At 49.3% G+C, this 23,801-nt stretch overlaps 1 protein-coding gene across 2 annotated transcripts; it reads left to right on the top strand.

Moving 5' to 3' along the window:
- The first annotated feature begins 758 nt into the window (after positions 1 to 758).
- Positions 759 to 20,766, top strand: COMTD1 (catechol-O-methyltransferase domain containing 1). 2 transcript variants are annotated; one of them, XM_089780045.1, is made up of 8 exons: positions 759 to 957; positions 4,995 to 5,128; positions 6,868 to 6,973; positions 8,710 to 8,828; positions 10,849 to 10,903; positions 11,553 to 11,699; positions 14,023 to 14,156; positions 16,458 to 20,766. In XM_089780045.1, exons 1-8 carry the CDS (start codon positions 876 to 878, stop codon positions 16,608 to 16,610), a joined length of 930 nt encoding a protein of 309 aa, XP_089636171.1. In that variant the 5' UTR covers positions 759 to 875; the 3' UTR covers positions 16,611 to 20,766. The 2 variants fall into 2 exon arrangements, with proteins under 2 accessions (XP_089636171.1, XP_006126399.3); XM_006126337.5 differs by lacking the exon at positions 11,553 to 11,699 and having other exon boundaries at positions 764 to 957.
- The last annotated feature ends 3,035 nt before the right edge of the window (positions 20,767 to 23,801 follow it).

Genomic DNA, 23,801 nt, shown 5'->3' with positions numbered 1-23,801 from the left:
AATCAATTTAATAATTTGTACACCTTCTTGTTTCATTTTGAGAACGTCTCCCCTTAACAGAAATAAACACCCGGCCTCTAAAGCACTAATTACTGCAGGCCTGGACAGGCAGGCTGCTCCCTTATGTGTAGGCTGCTCAGCACCAGAGGCGGTTGTAATCCAAAGTAGAGATTAAATCCCACTGTGGCCGCATTTGAAATGTTCCAAGGGAATCCAAAGTTAAGATTGCAAGCACCGACTTGCAAGCAGCATTTATGTGTCTACGCTGCAGGCTTCTTGCGCAAAACTGTTTTGCACAAGAGTTCTTGTGCAAAAGGTCTTCCACAAGAGCGTGTCCACACTGCCAGGTGGCTTTGCACAAGAATGTCCATGGCACTGTGGACGCTCTCTTGTGCAAGAAAGCTCGGATGACCATTTTAGCCCTGATGCCCGTCCACACATGCCTTTTTGCACAAGAGGTCTTGTGCAAAAAGGCTTATTCCTTGTAGAAAGAGGAATAACTCTAGTGCAAAAAGCCCTGTGTTACCATTAACTGTACTTTTTCTTGCACTTGTAGCATGGACGCGCCGCAAGTTTTTGCGTAAAAACTCTGCAGCGTCTACGGAGCCTCCGAGTGCCTGGCTTTCCCCCTGCAAGGCACCAGTGCTGGGGAATAAAAATCCCTGCAGCCAGCCTTGCTGGTTCTTGCCTGCAGATGTTGCTCTTTCTCCACTGTGGTTTGTGAGCATCACATGACTGCTTGTCCAGGGCCTGCAAACACGTGATGCTCCCTAGCTGAGAAACCCCAGTGCAGCAGGCAGGGAGTTCCTCATTGTTCTGCAAGCTGCAGCAGGGACACATCTTGCTGCTGTTTCCTTCTCCCCCCAGGATCCAGAATGCCCTTTGTCAGCATCACTAAAGAAATGGCCATGGGGACTGCAGTCCTGGGGCTTGCTTTTGCCACTGGAGTCTTAGCAGGTAAGGGCTACTTTATCCTCTGCTTCCTAAGATCCCAGGCCGCCCTCCCTCTGGCCAAGCACATGAGCTGCCCTGCAACACAGGAAGCAGCAGTCTGGCTCCAAGCGGGGGCGGTTTGCTCCATCCTCCTCCAGTTTGCCACCCCTAGCAAAAAAAGTTTACTTGGTGCTGGGGGAGGGGCAGAGGAGAGAGAGAGATGCTTGGGAAAGTGCTAGCTCCCAGAATATTGACCAAGTGCATCTTTGGGTGAAGATGCTGCAGTGTCTGGGGGGGGGGGGTGAGATCGATACCCTTAGAGGCTTTTTTGGCAGAAAAGGACCTGCGCGTGACAGAGAACGAGAAGCTGGAGATGAATCAACAGGGAGCCCTTGTAGCCAAGCAGGCTAAGGGCGTATTAGGTTGCATTAGGAGGAGTATTGCCAGCAGATCTAGGGAAGTGATTATTCCTCTTTATTCGGCGCTGGAGTACTGCGTCCAGTTCTGGGAGACCCTGGTACAGAAAGCATGTGGACACACTGGATAGGGGAGGGCAACCAAAATGAGAAGGGGGCCGGAGCACCTGACCTCCGAGGAGAGGTTGAGGAATTTGGGCTTGTTTAGACTGCAGAAGAGAAGAGTGAGGGGGGGTTTGAGAGCAGCCTTCAACTTCCTGAAGGGGGGTTCCAAAGAGGATGGAGAGAGGCTGTTCTCAGTGGGGACAGATGGCGAGATGAGGAGCAATGGTCTCAAGATGCAGTGGGGGAGGTCTAGGTTGGATATTAGGAAAATTCACTTCCCTAGGAGGGTGGGGAAGCTGTGGGATGGGATCCCTAGGGAGGGGTGGAATCTACATCCCTAGAGGTTTTAAGTCCCGGCTTGACAAAGCTCTGGATTGATTTAGTTGGGGTTGGTCCTGCTTTGGGCAGGGGGCTGGACTCGATAACTCCTGAGATCTCTTCCAGCCTTAAGATTCTATGATTCTAACTTTTTCAAAAGGCCTGGAGAATACCAGTCTCCTTTGCAGCACCAGAAAATGAAGGTCAGGTCAGGTCACAGGCATTTCCCCTTCCTCCTGTGCTCACACACTGGCCAGGTGCATGCTGGCTGGTTCGCTTTCCCAGGTCCGAAACCAGCTCCTGCCTGAGAGCCGAGACCAAATCAAATCTAGGTCCTGTCATGATTAAGATGACATCGTTACAGTACTTCTCTGGGTGTCAGTTTCCCCATCTGTAAAATGGGATTGTAAGGGGATGCAATAAGGCATAGCTGCCCTAGAACAGCCTCTACTGACCAAGCATATCACACTCTGCCTGCATCTCCCCTCACCGTTTTCTGACTCTCTAGGGGGATTCATATTTCGAGCCTCTATGGATGCCTTCACCTGTCCTGGGACTCTGCATGGGTGTACATTAGCAGATCTCATTGTAGAATTAGCCCTTACAGGAATCCATGGCAAATCCTGTGCCCACTGGGCAAAATTACATGCTGTATTGCTAACCCCCAGCATTCAAAAAACCATGAGATTTTCCTTGTGAATTAAAAGAGGTGTAAAAAAATAAAACTTGGGTTCTGTTTGCTGTCTGGGTTCCGATCCCTTAGGGTTTTGTGTTCACAGGTTTTTTCTCTACAACCACAAGGGCTATTTAAAAAAAAAAATACTAGAACTAGAAGGAACTCCAAGAGGTCAGCAAGTCCAGTACCCTGCACTTGTGACAGGACCAACCATCTAGTTCATCCCTAAGAGGTGTCTGTCTAACCTGCTCTTAACATCGCCAGTGATAGAGATGCCACAACCTCCCTATGCAACTTTTTCCAGTGTTTCACCACCACCCCCAAAAGGAAGTTTTTCCTAATGTCCAACCTAAACCTCCCTTGCTGCCTCTTTTGTTCTCTCTTGGAATAGTCTGACTGCAGCTCGGAAAAGACCAAATATTGCAAAACTCACAGGATTGGTCAATCATTTGCAACTAGCGCCTATCACCTTAACAGTGTGAGCCAAAGTTCAGGGTCCAAACCAAACTAGTATAGGGAGATCCGGGTCTGAGCTGTAGCTTTGCCGTTTGTATGTTTGCCTGTCCTCCCGAAGCTGACCAGTAAGCAAACGTCTGTCCGGTCATGTTCATTTTTTGGTGAATGGCAAGGGAGAGGATTACCTCCAAAGATCTTCCATGAGCCCAAGGAATGGATAATAGGCCAGAATTTGACAGACTGGGACCTTACCAGCAGTTCAGACTGTGTATACTGCACTATACCACTGTACTGCAATAGGCTGGGGAAAAACCACACTTTCCTATAGTTGTGCTCAGGAGTACTAAGCCACGGTCTTAGCCAAACTGCTCAGAGTTGCCCCAACCTTCTCCTCACAGGGCAGCTGCAGACAGACACATGTCCCCCCAAGCCGGCTGGAAATTAGGAGGAGAAAAAGCAGCGACCAGGGTGCTAACAGAGGAGGTGATAAATAACTCCCATCAGCAAAGGCGAGACGGGTAATATAGCCAGGAGAGAGAATAGAATTAGAGCATCCCGGTCCTTTCTCCTGACTTAGCCTCTCTGTGCCTCAGTTTACCTCTCTGTAAACCAGGGAGATTGTTAGAAAAATGCTTTGAGAGCCTTGAACTGAATGTGCAACATAGTATAACGAGGGGTGAGGCTGACTTGCCAATCATTCCAATATCTGCAGCACATTTTGCCAGCTGCTTGATAAGGGAAGAATTGGGTCTCAGGCCTAGAGTAGCTCTGCACTTCAGCAAACACGCACCGTTCTCCCTACCTGCCAGCCTGCAAAAGGGACTGTCCCCTCTGGCTGGTTCTACACTAATAAATCCGGTGAACCAGGTGAAGTGACTCCTGGGGGGGCAATCAGAATCAAGCCCCTGTTCTAAAGTGAACTTAGAGATGGGTGAGAGACTGGGTCAGACTAAAGGTCCATCTGGCCCAGTATCCCGTCTTCCAACAGTGGCCAATGCCAGGTGCCCCAGAGGGAGTGAACAGAACAGGGAATCATCGAGTGATCCCTCTCTTGTCATCCATGTTCAGCCTCTGACAATCAGATGCTAGGGACACCATTCCTACCCATCCAGGCTAATAGCCATAGATGGACCTAACCTCCATGAATTTAACAGGGTACAAAAAAGAACTAGATAAAGTCCTGGTCTTCGCAACATCCTCTGGCAAGGAGTTCCACAGGTTAACTGTGCACTGCACACAGAAATACTTCCTTTTTTTGTTTGTTTTAAACCTACTCATATTAATTTAATTTGGTGACCCCTAGTTCTTAGGCATGGAGAAAACGAATAAGGAAAAGTTATTTACTTAGTTTCTTTTCTGAGGCGGGGACATGATAGAGGTCTATAATATCATGACTTGTTATGGGAACAAGCTGAACAGTCCCAGTCTTTTTAATCTCCCTGCATACTGACAGCTCTGGAGGCCTGTATCCTCTGTCACAGGGGTGAGCAAATGCCGGCCCTCAGGTTAGCTGCTGATGGGCCTGCGCCACTATATTACCTGCACAGCTGCAGGTACCAGCGATCACAGCTGCCATTGGCCGTGATCGTCGTTCCCGGGGAATGGGAGCTGCGGGTAGCACTGTCCCAGTCTGCACCGCTTCCCGTCGCTCCCATTGTCTGGGAACAGTGATCCGCTGCCAGCAGGATCTGCGATCGCCAATGCCTGCGGTTAAAATGTGGCAGCCTACCAGAGGCTAACCCTGGTGAGCCGCTGTCGTCTTTTTGCCCACTCCTACTCGACCAGGAGAGGTGATTTCCCGCACTACCACGGGAATGTGTCTCGATGGGACCAACTGGCCAGTCAGAGTCGGACACCTCATAAACTTTGTATCAGCCACTGAATTACATTAACATTCAGTCCAGGCTGGACAGACCCTTTGCAGTCTCCTGAGCTGTCTACGTCTGTAGCCATCTTCTTTTCCTTTGGGTTTTAGCAGAGCCAGGCTCCATTCGCCTTCCATGGCCGCTTTCTTGGCCTGTCTTTACTCAAGCCCTTGCAAACTTTTTCCATCGATGCTCAAAACCTTTTCATATCTCAATCTTTTATAGGTAAAAAATATCCATTTTGGACTTTTGGGTTTCTCAGATCAGGCAAGAACATTTTTGGAAGAGGAAGCCCACTGCGGAAGTACATATCGGATCACTCTCTGCGCGAGCATCCCGTCCTAAAGAAGCTGCGACTGGTGAGTGACTTTTCTCAGGCGAAGTGTGGATGTGATACTGTCATTAAGGTCCCGTGATTCAGACAGTCCGTGGCCAGAAGGCACCATTGTGATCACCTTGTCTGACCTGTATAACACAGGATGTAACTCCTCTTCCCCCCTGAATTCCCGGACTGGCGCTTTGAGACAAACATCCCATCTTCCCGCAGCTCCTCTTGTCTGCAAAGGACAAAATGGAACCAGTGGGAGTCCCGAGGCTCCGTGGCCACGACACCAGTAAATAAACAAACCGGGATGGCCAGTTAATGATTCTGTGGAACACTTTCAGAAACACTGGTCTAGGGCCAGCCCACAATATTTTGGCACCTGAGGCAGGGAGCTCAAATGACGCCCCATACCCCCTCGCTTGGGCCAAAACTATGAAAGATCCCTTGTGCCCTCCTTCCTCCAGCACAGCACTCCACCACGTCTGTGCATCTAGAGCAGAGAGAATACATATGCGTTAGCAGCAGACACAGTTTTCTACACTCTGGGTTCTAGGGCCCCCCCCCCCACGCACACACACAGTCTGGCACCTGAGGCGGCTGCCTCGATTTGCCTCATCATAGGGCTGGCCCTAGTGCTTGGTCCTGCCATGGATGCACAGGGTTGGACTTGATGACCTCTTGAGGTTCCTTCCAGTTCTAGGATTCTACAGGTTTCACTTCTCTAGTCCAGCCCCCTCAGGACCTGACTGGTGCCAAACCAAAGAATTTGCCGGACCACGGGAGGTCAATATTGTCTAGCAGCGTTACCGACACTTCCACTGCTCATTGGGCTTTTTAGAAAACGGTTAGGGGTAAATTAGAGCTAAAGAACAGCCCAGAACACTGAGAGCCAGGACTGGTAGCTGTAAACAAACTTTATGGGACTGCAAGAAACTTGGCCACATCCCGCTAACTGAAATCATGCCGGGCCATGGACAGTGCCGGACTAGAGAGGTTCAACAGGTCCCTTTCTCTACTAGAGTGAAAAATCGTTATTAGATATTTGTTCCCTAGGTAGGTATTTGCAGACTGTAAACAAGTCACTCCTTAGCCGATCTGTGAGAGGGTAAACAGATTGATACCACTACAAATCTGCATACGGGTGGCGAGAGAAAAGGCAGTTCTGCAGAGACTAGCACCAGGCAGAGCCAATATTAAAATGCCTTTGTAGTGCTAGACTCAAGGACTTTAGAGTCCCAGAGCTGAAAAGCTATTTAAGTACCTAATTCCCACTACTGAAATGAGTTGTTCCATGGCATCCAAAACTCCAGTGGCAGAACCTAGCTCTCCTGAGTCCCAAGACAGTACCATATCCACTGGGCCAAGCTACCCTCTCCATGGTCATTGACTTGCTCTCTCTATAAAACAACTGTGGTGCTTTAAAGGCCAGAAAGAACCCTTGTGAATGATCTGGAAAGCCACAGAATTCCAGCCAGCGATTCTTGCACCAAGCCCGTCACTTTTGGTTAAGCTGGAACATGACTTGTAGGAAGACCGCAGTCTTCATGCCGAGGCATCAGGTGACAGAGAATAGCTCCTGTGGCTACTTACTCTCACAGTTAAGTCTGCCCACGCCCATGGTAGCTGCTTACACATGGATCTTTGATAAATGATCAGAAGTTGTTTCTCTGAGGTAAACAGCTGGCATTGGGCGCTTGGTGTCTCTCTGCAACTTGACGGGAGTTTTTTTTCTTTTCCTGTTTCCTTTCAATGTTGTCCCGTTGCCTTTTCTAGCTCACCTTGAACCACCGCTGCGGTGGAATGATGGTGTCCTGCGACCAGGCTCAGCTTATGGCAAACTTGGCCAAGCTCATCAAAGCCAAGAAGGCTATTGAAATAGGTAAGACTGCCCCTTTCCTAGGGCCCGGCCCAACACTGCGTGTTTGGAAGCTGCGTCCGTGTAGCTCCCTGCTTCACCCAGCCTAGCCAAGTGCACCCAGGGTGACAGGAGGTGGCCAGAGCGGGACTCTTCAGTTACCTTCCTGCCTGGAGCATGTCACATTTTCTAAAGAGGCCGGTGATACCGAGTGCTCAAGTTGAAACACCTCCTGATTCTCAGAGGGGCTTCACGTCCCCAGTCCCCGCTGATATCAGTGGCAGTGGCAAGTGCTTTGCCCTTCTGGCAGCCAGGCCTCGGGGGTCATCGCTTGCCTCTCTTGAGAGTGCTGGCTTTGACTTCCCTGCCTCAGTTTCCTCATCTGCACAATGGGGAGAACGCCATCCTCTCTGGAGCGTGGTGAAGCCTGATTTGGAGCCGGAGGTATAGTTGTGTGTGTGGCTTAGGTCAGAAGCACCGTGGGACTAACGCAGAAGAAGAGAGCAAAGCCCAAAGGAAAGGGCTTGGCTTGGGTGGGTCTAAGGCAGGGGAGGGCCCAATCCAGCCCGCCAAGCCACCGGATCCGGCCCATGAGAGCCTCAGTCAGGCTGCCTGCCTGCCTGCCCCGCCGCCACACACTGTCTGAATGGGGGATGGGGAAGAGAGGCTTCACAGGCTGCCCCTGCCCCCGGCACAATCTCACTGCTATCATTGGCCGGAAACCAAGACCGGCAGCGTGCGACATACTGCTCCTCCTCCAAGCGCGCAGTGTTCAGAGATGCACATGGCCCCCCCAGCCGGTGCAGGGGCCTGGAAGGCAGGGACCCTGGTTGAGGAACCTGTTGAGCTACAGACCCTGCACCCCTTCCTACATCCGTCCTCCAGGTCACAACCCCCTCCCAGACCTTGCATCCCCTGCCACACCCCTCTTCCAGGTCAAAACCCCCTCTGAGACCGTGCACCCAAATCTCCTACTCCCATCACAACCCAGGTCCCTTCACACCCTCCTGCACTCCTGCCCCAGGTCACAACCCCCTCCCAGTCCTTGCACCCCCTGCCACACCCCTCCTCCAGGTCACAACCCCCTCCCAGGCCTTGCACCCCAATCTCTTACAACTCAGATCCCTTCACCCTGCACTCCTCCCTCAGGTCACGACCCCCACCCAGACCCTGCACTCCCCCCTATACTCCAATCCCTTACCCCAAGTTCCCTTCTGCACCCAAGCTCCATCACAGATCCACACTCCCCATTAAAAGCATGGAAGAGTGCAGCCCTCAACCACTTACCAAAATCTTGGAGCAACTCCCCCCGCCCCAACAAAAATGACTGCTCGTCCCTGCTCTAAGGGAATGTTTTCCAGGGCACCCTCCGCACCAGGCAGCTATCACAGGTGGAGAATGACAAGATGTAGCCGAGGTGCTGGCCACGTCCTTCCCCCCTTCCTCCCCTCACTTCCCTTAGTGACACGCTAAAGTCACATGGGTGCCAGACAGGAAGGCGCTCCCAGTCCAGGAGACCCTAGACAGAAGTAAGCTGTGAAGAAACTAGAAGACAAACAGGGATTCACAGCCACTATTTCAATGGACTTCAATGGCTACACAGTATTACCATGGTAATGGGGAGAGAATAGGATTAATTCGTTACTGGAGCTCTTCTGAAGAGTCTACTTTCACCACCACAACAACCAAACACCATAAAACAAGCATCCTTCTTGTCATTCATGGTGGAATGAATCTTCCTTCTCTCTCGTCTTTTCTAGGTGTTTTTACCGGCTATAATACCTTAAATATGGCATTGATCTTGCCGGATGATGGCAAAGTCGTTGCCTGCGATATAAATGAAGATTTTGCCAATATTGGAAAGCCGCTGTGGAAAGAGGTAGCTAGTCTCTGCCCATCCATAGATGCTGCATGACTTGGATAGGGGTGGCCAGAACTGTGTGCGTGTGTTCTAGGGGGACTTAACTCTGCTCCCCCTAGTTCAGGGCATGTCTTTGCTACCGGCTGGATCCACTGGCAGAGAGTGAGCCAACAGGGATCGATTTATCATGTCTAATATAGACACGATCAATCAACTGCCAAATGCTCTCCCATTGACTCTGGTACTCCACCAAAACGAGAAGAGTAAGCAAAGTCGACGGGAGAGTGTCAATTGTTGATTTACTGCTGTGAAGATACTGCAGTAGGTAGACAAGTAGGTCAGCTTCAGCTACATTATTCACTGAGGTCGATGGTCCGTGGTAGTATAGACAAGGCCTCAGATTGAATGTGCAACAGGTGAAAGAATCAGGTAGTTAGAGGGTTTCCTAACTTAACAGCCCAGGCGGCGGAACCAGGGCTGGCCGGGCGGCGGGGAAGCTGGCCAGGGGAGATCAGGAGGAGGAGGACAGGAGAACCAGCTGCCAGAAGCAGGGCTAGAAGGGGGCAGCAAGGCTGGTCGGGGTGGGGTCATCGGGGGAGTGGGGCTGACCAGGGGAGATTGGTGGGGAGCGGGGGGAACCGGCCGCCGGAAGCAGAGCTGGACAGGGGCAGCCAGCAGGGCTGGACTGGGGAGATCAGGAGGAGAAGGGGGGGGAGCGGAACTGACCCGGGCACATGCAGACCCTGGCAGATGAGTGAGTCCAGCCGGGGATTCCATTTCCCGCCCCACACACACCCCCACATACCCTCCCTGGAGTAGTTGCGAACTGCCTGGCACATCTACCAGCAAGGCAGTTCCCAGCTAAGGACTGATACACCTAATTATAATAAAACGTACCTGATTAGAAAATACCAGACATTTTATAGGTCTGGTAATTTCTCAATTTGTTTCCTGGACAAAACCCTGAAATACCAGACTGTCGGGTACAAAACCGGACACCTGGCAACCCTACCCCTCCTTGCACCCTCCCTCCTAGCCAGATACCCTATCCCCAGTCTGGTCCTGATCCCGCCTTCTGGAGTGCCCATGCGACGCCAGGTCCCCCAAGCCCTGGCCCAGGCTGGGCGGAGGATGCAGCCGGGTGAAACACTGAAAATTTATTCATTTTTCATTCTTTTTTTATATGTGTTTGTATTTTTGGGCTGCAAAAAACAGTACTGGAAAAAAAACGGGTTCCAACTAAAGTAAAAAGTTTGGGAAACTCTGATCTAGCCAGCTTTCTATCCATCTTACAGTCCATTTATCCAATCCATATTCCCTTAACTTGCTGGCAAGAATATTGTGGGTGACTGTATCAAAAGCTTTGCTAAAGCTGACACTGGGGGCTTTGGGAGGACCAGAATCAACTTCTTTGAATATTCATCATTTGTTTAATGAATTTGCAAATATGCAAATGAATGTTACCGGTCCTCCAAAAGCTCGTGAATGGATTTACTGGTCCCCATGTCAAAAAGTTTGGGAACCCCTGGTCTAGACTACAGACTTTTGTCGACAGAGGCTTTGTTGACCGATACTGTCGACAAAGCTTTCGACAAAGAGCATCTAGACTACAGCCAGTTCTGTCAACAAAGCAAGCCGCTTTTTCGACAGAGCGTCTCAGAGCTCTCTTTTGAAACAGCGCAATGTGGCTGCCATAGCGCCTTTGTCTACAGAACTCTGCAGAATGAGGTTTACCGCCGGTGACAAAACTGCCGCGTTCTGTTAACTTACTTTCGACAGAACTCGGCGGTAGCGTAGACGCAAGTATAATTTTGTCGACAAAGCCCTGTAGTCTAGACACACCCGAAGTGATGCTCATGTTCTGTGGCACTTGGATTTGGGTGGCTAGTGGACTAAATGTTTTATGAATTCTGGAAATAACAGGAAGACTAGGAAAGGGATTCCCCTCGTTTTATTTGGGGGAGGCTTTTCTGAGTGCATCCCACAATAAGATATTCCACAAATACTTCCATCAAAGGCCTTTCCTCTTTCGTTTCAGGCAGGAGTGGAGCATAAAATAGACTTGCGGATTAAACCAGCAACTCAGACACTTGGTAGGTAACATAATAAATAGGGGAATTAAAGGCTGAAGATCTAGGCTGGGGCAGAGTCCCTCCTGTGACGTCCAAGCTTAGGAGTTACAAGCAAAAGTGAACATGCAGTTTCATCACTCGGGGGGGGGGGGGGGGGGCTTCTCTCTTTTCCTAAATTTCCCTTATAAGGTCAGCTGTTTCCATATACTGAGAGGGGGGATAATTTCATCCACCGTCCATTGTTACATTGGTCACTTAAAGCAATGGGCTGGGTGAGGAGGTAATACGAAATGAGGTATTGTCTTGCTGCTTCTAGCACAGGGAAAGCTGCTGAAGACGGATTTAAATTGGACAAAGCCCAATTTCTCCCCCATGCAGTGTCCATTCTAAGCAATTATCTGTTTATTCCAGGCAAGCAAAGTCTTCTCCGAGGAGCAAAAGTTGCAGAGGGAGTCGAGAATCTAGTGTGCAGACATCAGAGGCAGGCAACTTCCGGGCTGGGGAAATGCAGGGTGACTTTCGAGGGCGGGAGGAAGGAAAGCCTTCCGGGAGCATGGAAAAGGCAGATGCAGAACAAGTTTGCCTGTTAGGAAGCGCAGTCTAAGGAGGGAAAGTTGCTGTCTGAACGGCTGTTTGTTCGCATTGCTAATGCCCGTGACCTTTCCGCCAGCTGCTGCTGCTTCTGTGCCCGCTTCTCTGCTTTTCAGAAGTGTCTTTAGGAGAAAGAACTGGCCAGTGTCACGCTGGAGTATCCACGGGGCAGTGTCGTCTTCGCATGATTGGCGCTTACTGGCAGCCAGCCTCCTCTGGGCTAAGGGTGTGAACGTTTAATCGGTTAAATGGTTAACCGCTAAGCATCAGCTTATCGTTTTCTGTTACATGCTGGCTCCCCAGGAGCTGGCTGTCACTCCATGCTGAGGGCTCCATCATAGAAAGCTTTTTCAATAGATACTAAGGGGCTGTGCCCCCTCCTCACTACACTCACCAATCCCCCTTTCTCTGGGGGTAGGCAGCCCTGGCTCTCTCTCCCCGGCTGCTGGGAGGGCCGGGCCGAGGCATGTGTCTGTCCCCTCCCCCTGGCTGCTGGACCAAGGTTCTCTCCCCCAGCAACTGAGCACCAGTGGGAAGGAGGGAGGTGGCAGATCAGGACGCAGAGTGACGTGATGACATCATTTAACAGTTACGTTTTTAAATGACTTTTGACAGCCCTAATCTGGACCAGGTTCTGCCCTTCGGTGTCCTCGGGCAAACTCTCCGCTCACAACAGGGTTGGCCGCTGACTTTAAGCCCCTGCAGAAACAGCCTCTCTCAGGCGTTCTGCAAGCCAAACGGGTGCAGAGCAATTTGAGAGGGGCACATAACTTGCATGAGCCCCCTTACTCCTTCATAAACAGACGACTCAGCACCCTGCCTGTTCCCCCTCTCGTCTCTACTGCCCAAATGGGGCCCCAAAACACACATACTCATGGAGTCGATGTTACCTCAGCGGACAGTTCCGATTTGGAGCTGTCAGCCAGAGGGCAGTGCGAGGCGGTTTTAACAGAACCCAGTTCCCCACGTTTTGCAAGAAGAGAGATTCCTGAGAAAATGCCCAGTGGGTAATCACCATTTGCTGCCCCCTGTGATTATCCAAAGGCTAAGCCTGCTCAGGCAAAATCCACCAAAGGCCGCCTGGGTAAGGATTCAGCATGGCCCAAGATGCAGCATGTTGACGAGCAGCTGACTGAGTGATTGATCTGAAAATTCAGTTAAACTCTAGGGCTTTGTCTACACTACAAGGTTTTTGCGCAAAAACGGGTGGAGCGTCCACACCTCAAGCGTGTTTTTGTGCAGAAAAAAAAATACAGTAAATCGACAGGACAGAGGGCTTTTACCGGTAGTTATTCCTCTCCCCATGAAGAATAACTCCTTTTTGAGCTACAGCTCTTGGGCAAAAAGTGGATGTATGGAAGCTCCGCAGGTGTTTCTTGCGCAAAAAGAGCCTATCAGAAAAAGCACAGGTGCTGTGATGGCCATTCTGTGAATGGCTATCAGAGTTTTCTTGCGCAAGAGTGTCCATGCAGTGTGGACGCTCTCTTGCACAAAAGCACATTGCTTTTGCGATGCGCTTTTGAGGTGTGGACGCGTTTTTGTGCAAGACGTTTTTTGCGGAAGATCTTGTCCGCAAAAAGCTTCTTGTGCAAAAACCCTGCAGTGTAGACAAAGCCTCTGGCTTTTCTACAGGGGGGAAATCTCTAACCTTCCTTTACACTGGGTTTACACTGCTTATCACATTTGTTTTAGCTGAAGTGGTTTAAAGGACTCTTAGGGTGTGTCTAGACTACAGGGTTTTGTCGACAAAAGTGCACTTTTGTCGACAAAACTTAACCTGCGTCTACACTACTGCTGAGTTCTGTCGACATAACGTCAACAGAACTCAGCAGTTTTGTCAACGCTGGTAAACCTCATTTTACGAGGAATAACGCTTTTTGTCGACAGAGTTCTGTCGATAGAAGGCATTATTGCATCTAAACTGTCCTTTGCGTCCACACTGTTATGTCGACAAAGCAGCTTGCTTTGTCGACAGAACTGAATTTAGTGTAGACGCTCTTTGTCGACAGAAGCTTTGTCGACAGTATCTGTCGACAAAACTTCTGTCGACAAAACCCTGTAGTCTAGACGTGCCCTTAGGGTGCATCTACACTGCACCCATAGCTCAAAATAAGCTATGCGATTTCAGCTACGCAAACTGTGTGGCTTATTTCGAGTCCATTTCGAAATAGCTTATTTTGTCATTTGGCACTGTCTACACAGCGCCAAATTTCAAAATAACCTGCTATTCCAAAACATCCCTTGCTCCTCGTGGGATGAGGTTTACAGGGGCGTCGGAATAGCGAGCACGTTATATTTCAAAATAACAAACACACGGTTAAGAAGCAGGATAGCTGTTTCAGGATATCCCGAAATAGCTCTGCAATGTAGACGTAGCCTGACTGGATCAGATTTAGAAGTATGATATCTACAGTCTACACCATGACTCTTAAAACTGTATCGTAAGCTCTTCCAGACAGACCCTAGTAGCCTCTGAACTGTGACACATGGATTCTCTCATCCCTTTATTCACTGGTAAGCCACTTAAACCTGCTTTGTTTCCTGTCTAGATGAGCTGCTGGCAGCTGGTGAAGCTGAGACCTATGACTTTGCTTTCATAGATGCAGATAAAGAGAGTTATGACGATTACTATGAAAAATGTTTACGCCTCATAAGGAAAGGGGGAATCATAGCTATTGACAATGTAAGTATTCAAGTGGGGTAGCCTCGTGAGGTAGTTCTAATAGCAATCTTACTTCTGACCCAGGGGTCCTATCTAATGTGACTTTTTAAAGAGGTAATATAGAAAAGGTGTTTGGGACATAACTTGAAAATTGAATGCTGTGACTCAAAAAAACGGTTGTTCTAGTTACTTATTAATGACACACAAAGCTAATGTGTGAAGCAAGTAAAAGGAACTTGAATTAACCTGTGTATGTGTACACTTGGACGTTTACTCTGTCCACACACACCCACACCCATCTTGTCAAGCTATTCATGCACTACACAAAGACTATTTAATAGGATATTGATATTTAACGTATATATATTGATACAGTGCATCTTCTACAATCGTAACCTGTTGATAAATAAAGCTTTAGGTATTATGACCATGTTACTAGTGACTTCCAAATACTTTAGATAAACTATTGAACTGTATTACTCGAAAAGAGAAAGGATCAGAGTTACTTGGTTTTGGAATGTCTGGACCGTTTCATATGTCTACTTATTTCTGTCATGGTTAACTCAATTTATAAGGCTGCTCTGAGGCTTAGTATCTGCAAAGAACTCTGAGCTATGCAGCGTTTCTAGAACCTTCTTCCCAAGCCTATAAAAGTAGGTGGGTATAGTTGTCCCCAGTAAATAGATGTGAAAACTGAGAGGGAGGCCTGAATTAAGCAAAGCATTTACACGTGAGCTGGAGTTTGTGCCTACTCAACCTATCATTCAAATTTATGGTCCATTAAAGCTAATGAGAGCCAAGCACATGCTTAAAGTTAAGCGTGTGCTGAAGTGATAGGCTGAATAGGGATGGGCGGCTGAAACAGGAAAAGTAAAGTGACTTGCCAAAGGTCACAAAGTCGGGGAATAGAGCAGGAGCAGGCAATAGAAAAGTAGCGGTTTGCCAGGGTTAACTCTGGTGGACTGCCGCTATATTTACCTGCCTCTCTGGCCAATGGAAGCGGCACAGACCGGGATACCCTCCCATAGATCCCATTGGCTGAGAACAGCAAACTGCAGCCAACGGAAGCTGGGGTCGCTAGTACCCGCGGAGGTGCAGGTAAATCTAGCGATGGCGGTCCGCCTGGGACTAGCCATGGCAGACCAGATCCGGCTCGTGGGCTTGGAATAGACCCCAGGCTCCCAGTCCCACTGAAGTGTGTTGCCCGTGAGCGGTACATTATTAGGATAAAGGCAAAATATCATAACGTTCTTCAACCAAACTCCAACTGCTTTGTGATTGGACACTGTGATAATCACACTTGTCTGCACTGCCTCAGCCGATGCCAGCTGCACCTCCTAGTGGAGAGACAGTGTACAGCCACAGGATTCCTGCCCGCATGGCTGTTCCACCTTCCTAAGCCCACCGAGGAATTTTCTGTTCGCATGGTGATGTCTATGCTGGGAGTTTTGCCAAAGTGGCTATATTGACCTGGGGGGAGTTGCTTTTCCCCTGACCGCTCTCCTAGCCAACATAGCTATGCCAGCCACACTTGGCAGTGTACACCAGGCCTCACAAAAGGTAGTTCAAGGGGCTGTCCACACGCGCTTGTGGAAGGCTGGATGGACAAACTTACATGCGTTTAAAAAAAACAAAAACTAATTAAGCTAAACCAATGCAAAGGATGGTGTGGACACACTGCAGTTTAATCCGGATCTGTTTCCACTACTTGTAAACCCATTCCAAAAAGACTGGAGCTAAACCAATACATGCCTTGTTTAAAGTCACACTGTTAGTTGAACAGTTACAACTCCGCCTGTAGAGAAGCCCGCATGCTTGTACACTGTGGCTATGGCTACACTACGAATTTTCTCTGAAAAAATATGCTAATGAGGGACTCATTTGCATGAGTCGCGCTCTCGTTTGCATATTTTCTGCTGATCCATTTTTGCGCCGAAACAAGCAGTGTGGATGTTTTCTTTTTGTGCAGAAAACCCTTTTTCCGCAAGATCGGTAAACCTCCTTTTTTGGGGCATAAGGATCTTGCGGGAAAAGGGGTTTTTGTGCCAAAAGAAAATGTCCACACCGCTTGTTTTTTCCCAAAAAACCCAGTGCAAAAACAGATTGGCAGAAAATATGCAAATGAGATCGCGACTCATGCAAAATGAGTCCCTCATTTTTTGCCTAGAAAATTTGTAGTGTAGACATAGTCCGTGTTGAGAGAGTTCTCATTTGACCCTACGTCTCCCTTTGGGCGATCAGTACCGTCAACAGCCTGGTCGGATGTAGAGGGCACCTTCCACGAGAGGCTGACGGGCTGCATGTGATTCTTTTTTACACTAGGTGTTATGGCACGGGAAAGTATTGAAGCCGAGCAAGAACGACATACAAGCCCAAAGCGTCCACCGCCTCAATGAGAAGCTCTTCCGGGATGCGCGCATCAGTATCAGCATGCTCCCCATGGGGGACGGCGTGACCCTCGCATTCAAGCTGTAGTGAGAGAAAGGTGCTGAGCAATGGATCGGGGACAAAGAACCCCCAAATCATCAAGCAAAACTAAGGAGGGACTAAAGCAGCATCTGTAATGTGAGCCTGTGTGTCGGCAGGATAACCTACCATTGGGAAACAGCCTTGGAAAGGACCAAAAAACCTACAGGAGGCTGGGTTTAAGTGCATCTTCCCCTGCCTTTTCATTGTTTTTTGTATTGGCTTAGCACTGTAGACAATGCCCCTTTCCATCCCAGCCTCTCCGCGACGCACTGTCCTGGGTCCCCAAGATCACAATGCGGGTAGGTAACAGGGGAGCTAAACCGGAGCTATGTCTAGACTGCAGGCTTCTTTCGGAAGACGCTTTTCCGGATGAGATCTTCTTCCGAAAGAGAGCGTCCACACTGCCAAATCGCATTGAAAAAGCGATCTGCTTTTTCAACAAATAGCGTCCATCTCACATGTAAGCTGTGATTGCTATGGCTGGAATGGCCACCACGGCACCTGTGCATTTTCCTCTTCCCTCTTCTTGCAAAAGAACTCCCTCTTCCCCGTCCACACATGCCTTTTTCCGAAAGAGCTCTTTCACCAAAAGGCTTCTTCCTCAGAGGTTTACCAATGTCGGGAAACCCCCTCTGTTCTTTTGATTCTTTTTTTCCCCCCCGAAAGAACACAATTGCAATGTGGACGTAATTGAAGTTTTTTTGGAAAAAACACCATTTTTCCGAATAATTCTGAAGGTCTTGGTTTTCCTCTGGGTATGTCTATACTACAAATAGACCATTTCTGGGAGGAAAGCCAGCCCTACGGCGAAGGAACTAGACTGGGACGCTGCAGATCTAGGTTCAGTTACTGGTACATGACAAAAGCTGTTTCCTTCTGGTTGTTTCACGCCATTGCATACAAATCTGTGAAAAATTTTCTGTGGCAAAAACTCATTTTGGATAATCAGCCATTTTTAAAAAATAGCAATTTCAAGTGATTTTTTTTTCCCACTCGCTCTCCTTTTCAGCAGTCTCCGTGGGTTCTCTTTGTAACGTAGGAACTGCCTTGTTTCACAGGACAGCCCCTTCCGTAGACACTCATTTTGCTCCGAGAGGGTCTATGGAGGAAGTAAAATACGTAGCTGGAGTCAGCTTACCTTAAGCAGCGCTTTATGGCGTCCCCACAGTGGGTGGTTGATGGGATACCCATGGAGTTCGATTTAGCGAGTCTTAACTAGACCCACTAAATCAAGCTCCGGAAGATCGATTGTGGCAGTGGAAATCTTCCTTTTCGTGTAGACAAGACCTACCTCTGCACGCACCAAGCCAGCGTGTTGCTTCTGCTCTGGCCGCTGCTCCATTTTAAATATGCAGAGCATCACACACACGTTTAATCAAGCCTGTCTCCATCCTGATCACATAATTACCATTAGAAAGAACAGCAGCGTGTCCCTGAGCGATAGATTGATGAGCCATCTGTAAACTGCAACAAAGAGCAGAAGGAAGCTTAATTGAATCAAATATTTAGAATACATTACGCTCTGTCTTCCAGTTATTTAGAGCCACGGCCTCCCCTCACACTTCTGTCCTGTGTGTCTGGAATTCATCACCGTTAACTGCATTTAATCCTGCAACCTTGCAATAACGTGACTGCTGATCACATATAATGATGGTTTAATTTGAGAAGCAAATCGGCTTTTGGGAATTTGAGGGGGGCAGTCGGGATTTACGTTTTGATTTGGAGATAAAAAGCTTGGTTCTTTTGTCTCCCATCCGTGGGAGCAGAAACTCAGGAGCCAAAGCCATGCTCGGGGTTGTTACCCTCCACGCTATGTCCCCCAGGAGCAGAGAGCCTCGGTCTTCACCCAGTGCCGCCGAGAGATTCTGTCTCTCCTCCAGGGCCTGCTGGGCGCCTCCCATTCTCAGGACGTGTTTCAAAGCGAGTCACACGCCTGCCCTGAGATGGATGTCGCTGAACCAACTGCAGCACACAGGACTGAGTCGACCGCTGTCTCGCTGAGTGAGAATTTGCTCTTAGGACGGAAAGCTTAGAAGCGAAACGATTCTCATTTGCGCACGCCTGTTAGGTTGCTGGCTTCTCTTTATTTAATAAAGCCCCTCGGGTCCTTGGCCCATCTGATGGCTGCAGATGTTCAGTACATGACGTTCTGCTCCGTTGTCTTGGGGCTGCAGCTCAGAGAAGCTGACTGAGTGTTCGCAGTTTCATGCGGGGCTCTGGCGTGATCAGCTTTCCCAGGGTGCTGTTTACTAGCAGCCCACGGCTGGGTCCCTAGCTAGCAGGCCCCTCCAGGATGGGTTGAGAGGAGACAGACGGGGAGTTAAGTCTTTGCTGCTAGGCTAGAAGGAGCATGGCTGCTGGTCGCAGTATCCATGGGAACAAGGGCATGGTCCGGATCAATCTAACCTGCTTGGCGATTTGACATGCAGACCAGAGTGCACTGCTAGCCGGGGATACCGCTTGTACCCGCGCCATTGCTGGAAAGCAATCCAGGCCTCAGCCGGCTGCAACAGCCATTAGTAGTCAGTGGTGTATCCTTTCCTAATCTAGACAAACCCTGTAAGGTTCTCTTGTAATACCCAAGACTCCTGTTTGCTTCCAACAGCAAGGATCCAACCCAGCCCCCTGTGGCTCAGATCTTGTGGAACAGAACCTGAGGAACGTAGGGTCAGATCCAAGAGCCAGGGAAGCCATCTCATATGTTGGATTTCACTGTCCGTCACGCTGAGGAACCCTCCACCCCTCCCAAACTCAGGACCAGAGTTTCCTGCAAGCTGAGGGCTTGAGCGACCACAGGTGCCACCCAGTTGATTAGCAGAGCTCACCCCGCCCCACCACCCAGTGGCCACAGCCAGCAGCATGTGAATTACTGGTGGTGCACACCTGCACATGCCTTGATCAAATAAAATTTAATCTGCACATGGATGGAAAATATTAGAAGACATATCACTCAGGACTCCAGACGCTGGCCCCCAAAATAAATACGTCTCCCTTGCACGCTTTTTGCCTCAACACTGTGACCTTGAATGCTGCTGTGCAAGCGATGCTGAAATTTGTACCAGATCACACACTTCTCAGCAGGTTAAATGCAGGAGGTAGCATAAAATGGTATCTGTTGCATTTTCACATAGAACACTCGCGAAATGCAGCCACCTCTGGGGTGGAACATAGCAGGCTGGGAACACCTGTGCACAACAAGACTCAGATTTCCACTGCTGTAGTGGGAATCAGCTTAACAGCTTCTGTGTTTACTGTGGCAGGGATGCGCTTTCTTGTATGTCGGTCATGGCATAGTAGCTTACTTGTGTTCTATGTACTGTACTTCACATTCTTTGTATTTTTTAGGGTAACTTTCATCCTGAACCAAATCACAAAGGCTATGTCTACACTGGTGGCTTGCACAAGAACACGTCCACACTGCTATGTGTGGGATGTGCTTTTGTGCCTATGGCAGTGTGGACTCTCTTTTGTGCAAGAAAGCTCCGATGGCCATTGTCGCTATATGGCTTTCTTGCACAAGAAACCCCTGCCGAGTGTCCGTACTGCCCTCTTGCGCAAGAACGCCTGCACAAGAGGGCTTACACCTGTTCAAAAAGAGTGTAGCTCTTGCGCAAGAAGGCCTCTCTTACCACGCCATACTGTAAAACTTCCTGCGCAAGAGGAGGTGGGCAGTGTGGATTCTTTTCGGAACTGCCGTTCTTGCGCAATAACCCACCAGCTAAAGTGTATAACTCCAATTTCACACAACTTGCAGTTATCTGTGCATGCTCACTCACCTGTTTGTTCCCATGTGTTTGAAAAAGAAAATGAACAAAGTGGCAGCTTTGAATGTATTATGATAAAACATAAAACATGTAAATGACAGAAATTAATGTATGATTTCAAGCAAGTTATCTCCCCTCTTCCCTCAGCACAATACTGGGCGGAAAAGCACATAACTAGCTGAGTTAATATTTATTCCTATTCGATGAAAAGTAAACATTGCTGATAAGTCACTGCCTTCCAGGCTAAGATTTCATATTTTAGACGGCTTTACATTAATGCAGAAGCAAACATTCTCGCTCTCTCATTCATCTAGTTCCCTAATGAGTGCCGAGCAAATTGTGCCTACTTATATTTTATGATTTTAAATAATTAAAACATTTTATGAAAACAACTAAAATTCTCCCCGCATTTGTAGCACGATTATTGATTGAGCGGGCCCCAATTTATATGAAAAAGCTTTTTTTTTTTTTTTTTAGTTTCGAGCCGCACAATGTTATTTCTACTTACCTACTAAAACCAAAGCGATTCAGTGCTTTTCTGGCCCGTTCCCCTGAGTTATTATGCTGGGTAGGGGTTTTCTGACCATTGGAAATGTCCGGCTTTTTTTAACATGGCGACATTCGATTTGCAGAACACAGTTAATCTGTCTGTGTTACCGGTAAATGGGTCTGTTGAAGTGACGCATGTACAGGCTGAACTTCTGAAACTGTGGTACCACACATGATGCTGGCCCAGAGAGCCCCAGTAGCCAGCTGTTGGGGGCCTGGTGGGAGTCCAGTGGCTGGGGGAGGGTGGGACAGCAGCGGGGGGGGGAGGGCCTGGTGACGGAGGGAGCTTAGTCCTGGAAGCCTCAGCTGGGGCCAGGAAGCTGCTGCTGCCGCTTCCTGGTCCACCCGGTCCACCAAACCCTGCCTTGGGACACCCAGGTCCCAAGTGTGCCAGACCGGGGAGGTCCAACCTGTACCTACAATAACGTGGTGTTCGTTAATGAGAATGCCACCCACCTACACTGGGCATCAAAATCCCATCTCTTGGGCCCAAGTATCCAGCCATTCAAATCATCAGGCGGGAACAGGCTTGCGCCTTAAAATCAGCATGAAGGTATGTTGCTTGATAGTGTACTTCCACAGTAGGGCATCAGACTGGGAATCAGGAGACCTGCTGCTGTTCCTAGTTCTGCCACTGACTTGATGGGTAACCTTGGGCAAGTCCCTTCACTGCTCAGTTCCCTCCCACGCTTTTCTGTCTTGTTTTGCCTACAAGCTTTTGGGGCTAGAACTGTCTCTTACTACAGAACCTAGCAAAATCGGGTCCTGGTCTGGTGGGGGGTTGATCACAGTGCCACTGTAAGCCAACAAAATACACAATACTAATTATATTGCATCATGTGTGTTGCAATAGCCCTTAAGGGGCTCCGCCAAGATCAGACCCAAACAGATTTTGGGTAAAATCCACAGAATTTACCATCTGGCTGAAATTCTCCTCTCCCAAACTCACAGGAGTTTAGAGGAGAGACTTCTCACTCCTGTGACCCCCTGAAGGCCACCAGGTTAGAGGACACTGGTTAGAGGCGTCTGCCCTCTGCTCCAGTGGAAAAGCCCAGTAGAGTTGAATAGAAAATTAGAATCTTTCCCCAGGCCCTTTGCTAGACAAATTCAGCCTGGACGTAGTTATAACAGAGCGAGCAAATAACCCAGGGTAGCAGCCAGGGCCCCCGAAGCCACAAATGTCCCGTGGTGGACTGGGCCAGGCCAGCGGTCTCGGGGTCCCACATGCATTCAGGACCTTTGCTCAGAGGATCTGTTGTGCGCCTGTTCTTCCCAGCCAGCTCCCTTCCTGACTGCTCCTGGCTGAACCTCTGCCCTGCTTCAAGGACATGCTGAGGGTTAAACATGAAGCAGGCGCCTGCCAAGATAACACCATCCATGAAGGTGCAGGTGCCAGAGGGTTTTCTTCCCTGGCACAGTCCTCCCTGTCACAGACACACAGTCACCTTCACCGTGAAAACCCTGGCACCCATAACCCCATATACATTGACTCGCATCGTCACACAGCTGCCCAGATGTGTAGACGCCTTTATGAGCCCTGTTCCTTGCAAGCTGAGCACTTGGGCAGCCACCCAAGAGAGTGTCAGGTGCTGCCCGGTTCATTAGCAGAGTGTGCCCACATCAAGAAGCATGTGTTTTTACTGGTGGTGCACATGCCTCAGTGCACATAACAAAATTGATTCCGCACATGGATGGAACAAATTAGAGGGGACAGTGATGCTACTCCTCATCCACCCCTGCTGGCAGAGGGGTACCAGGATGCGTGCTTTCCATGCACCCTATGCCGCAGCAACGGGCACAATTTTTTAAGCAAGTAAGATCCCAGACATCTGCCTGCACCGTTGTTGGAGCAATTGCCATTGGTGGATTCTGTGCCAGTGATTTTTTGAAGGGAAACGGTCAAACATTGTCACTGTTCTGGTTGGCACGCTGCTAATCTACCTGCTGGCTGAGGTGGGGGAGGAGCTGAATGTATGAGCTCGCGCCGACTGTGCTTGAAGAAGAAGCCAGACAGCTTGAGCAGCAGCCATTGGGGGGCGGGGGAAAGGGAGGAGTGTTAGGAGGAAAATGACACCAGCTGCCCTCTGGTGGCTAAGAGCTTAACAGGCACATTTCAGGTATGGCTTTAATTGGCCTGGTTTTGCTCTAGAGCTATGTCTAGACTGCAGGCGTCTTTTGGAAGAAGCTGTTCCAGAAGAGCTCGTTTGAAAAAAAAAAATCTTCCGAAAAAGAGCGTCCACAAAGTGCAGCAAAAAAGCGCTCGGCTTTTTCGACAGATAGCGTCCACACTGAATGGACGCGCGCTCGCACGTAAACTGTGATTACTCGGGACTGAGTGGCCACCGGGACACCTGTGCTTTTTCCTCATTCCTCGTCTCACGCCCGCGCTCCCTCTTCCCCGTCCACACACGCCTTTTTCCCAAAAGAGCTCTTTCACGAAAAAGGCTCCTGCCTCATAGAAAGCGGTTTACCAATGTAAGTGCTTTGCTGGCTACATACACACCCTTAGTACAAGGCTCCATCTATCCCCTTACTGCATGCCCAGTGTTCGTGGGGAGCACACTTTGACTGCTCTGCTGCACTGAGCCTTGCCTGCAATGGGTCCCTCTTGAAAGGCCTAGGAGCCAGCAGCCTTAGCAGGCGAAGCGCTGCCTTAGAATGACCCCAGAGGAGGGTGTGAGTCTGATTTTAAGGAAGTGGCTGCACTCGGATGCTAGAGGAGCTTAGCTGTTGCTCCATTGCAGCCATCACAAGAGTTGTGCATGCCTTGGACTGGGGCCCTACCCCAGACACAGGCCATTTGGGGCACGTGCACAGGCATCGAGTTTTTAAAACGGTAAATGTCCTTCTTGCAGCTACTGCCATCTGACAGGTCACGGGGTTG

Source organism: Pelodiscus sinensis, chromosome 8 (genome assembly GCF_052426305.1).
Source record: "Pelodiscus sinensis isolate ZL-2025 chromosome 8, ASM5242630v1, whole genome shotgun sequence".
NCBI classification, from domain to species: Eukaryota; Metazoa; Chordata; order Testudines; family Trionychidae; genus Pelodiscus; species Pelodiscus sinensis.
Note: the sequence above shows the minus strand (reverse complement) of the source record. Positions and strands in the feature narration are given on the sequence as shown.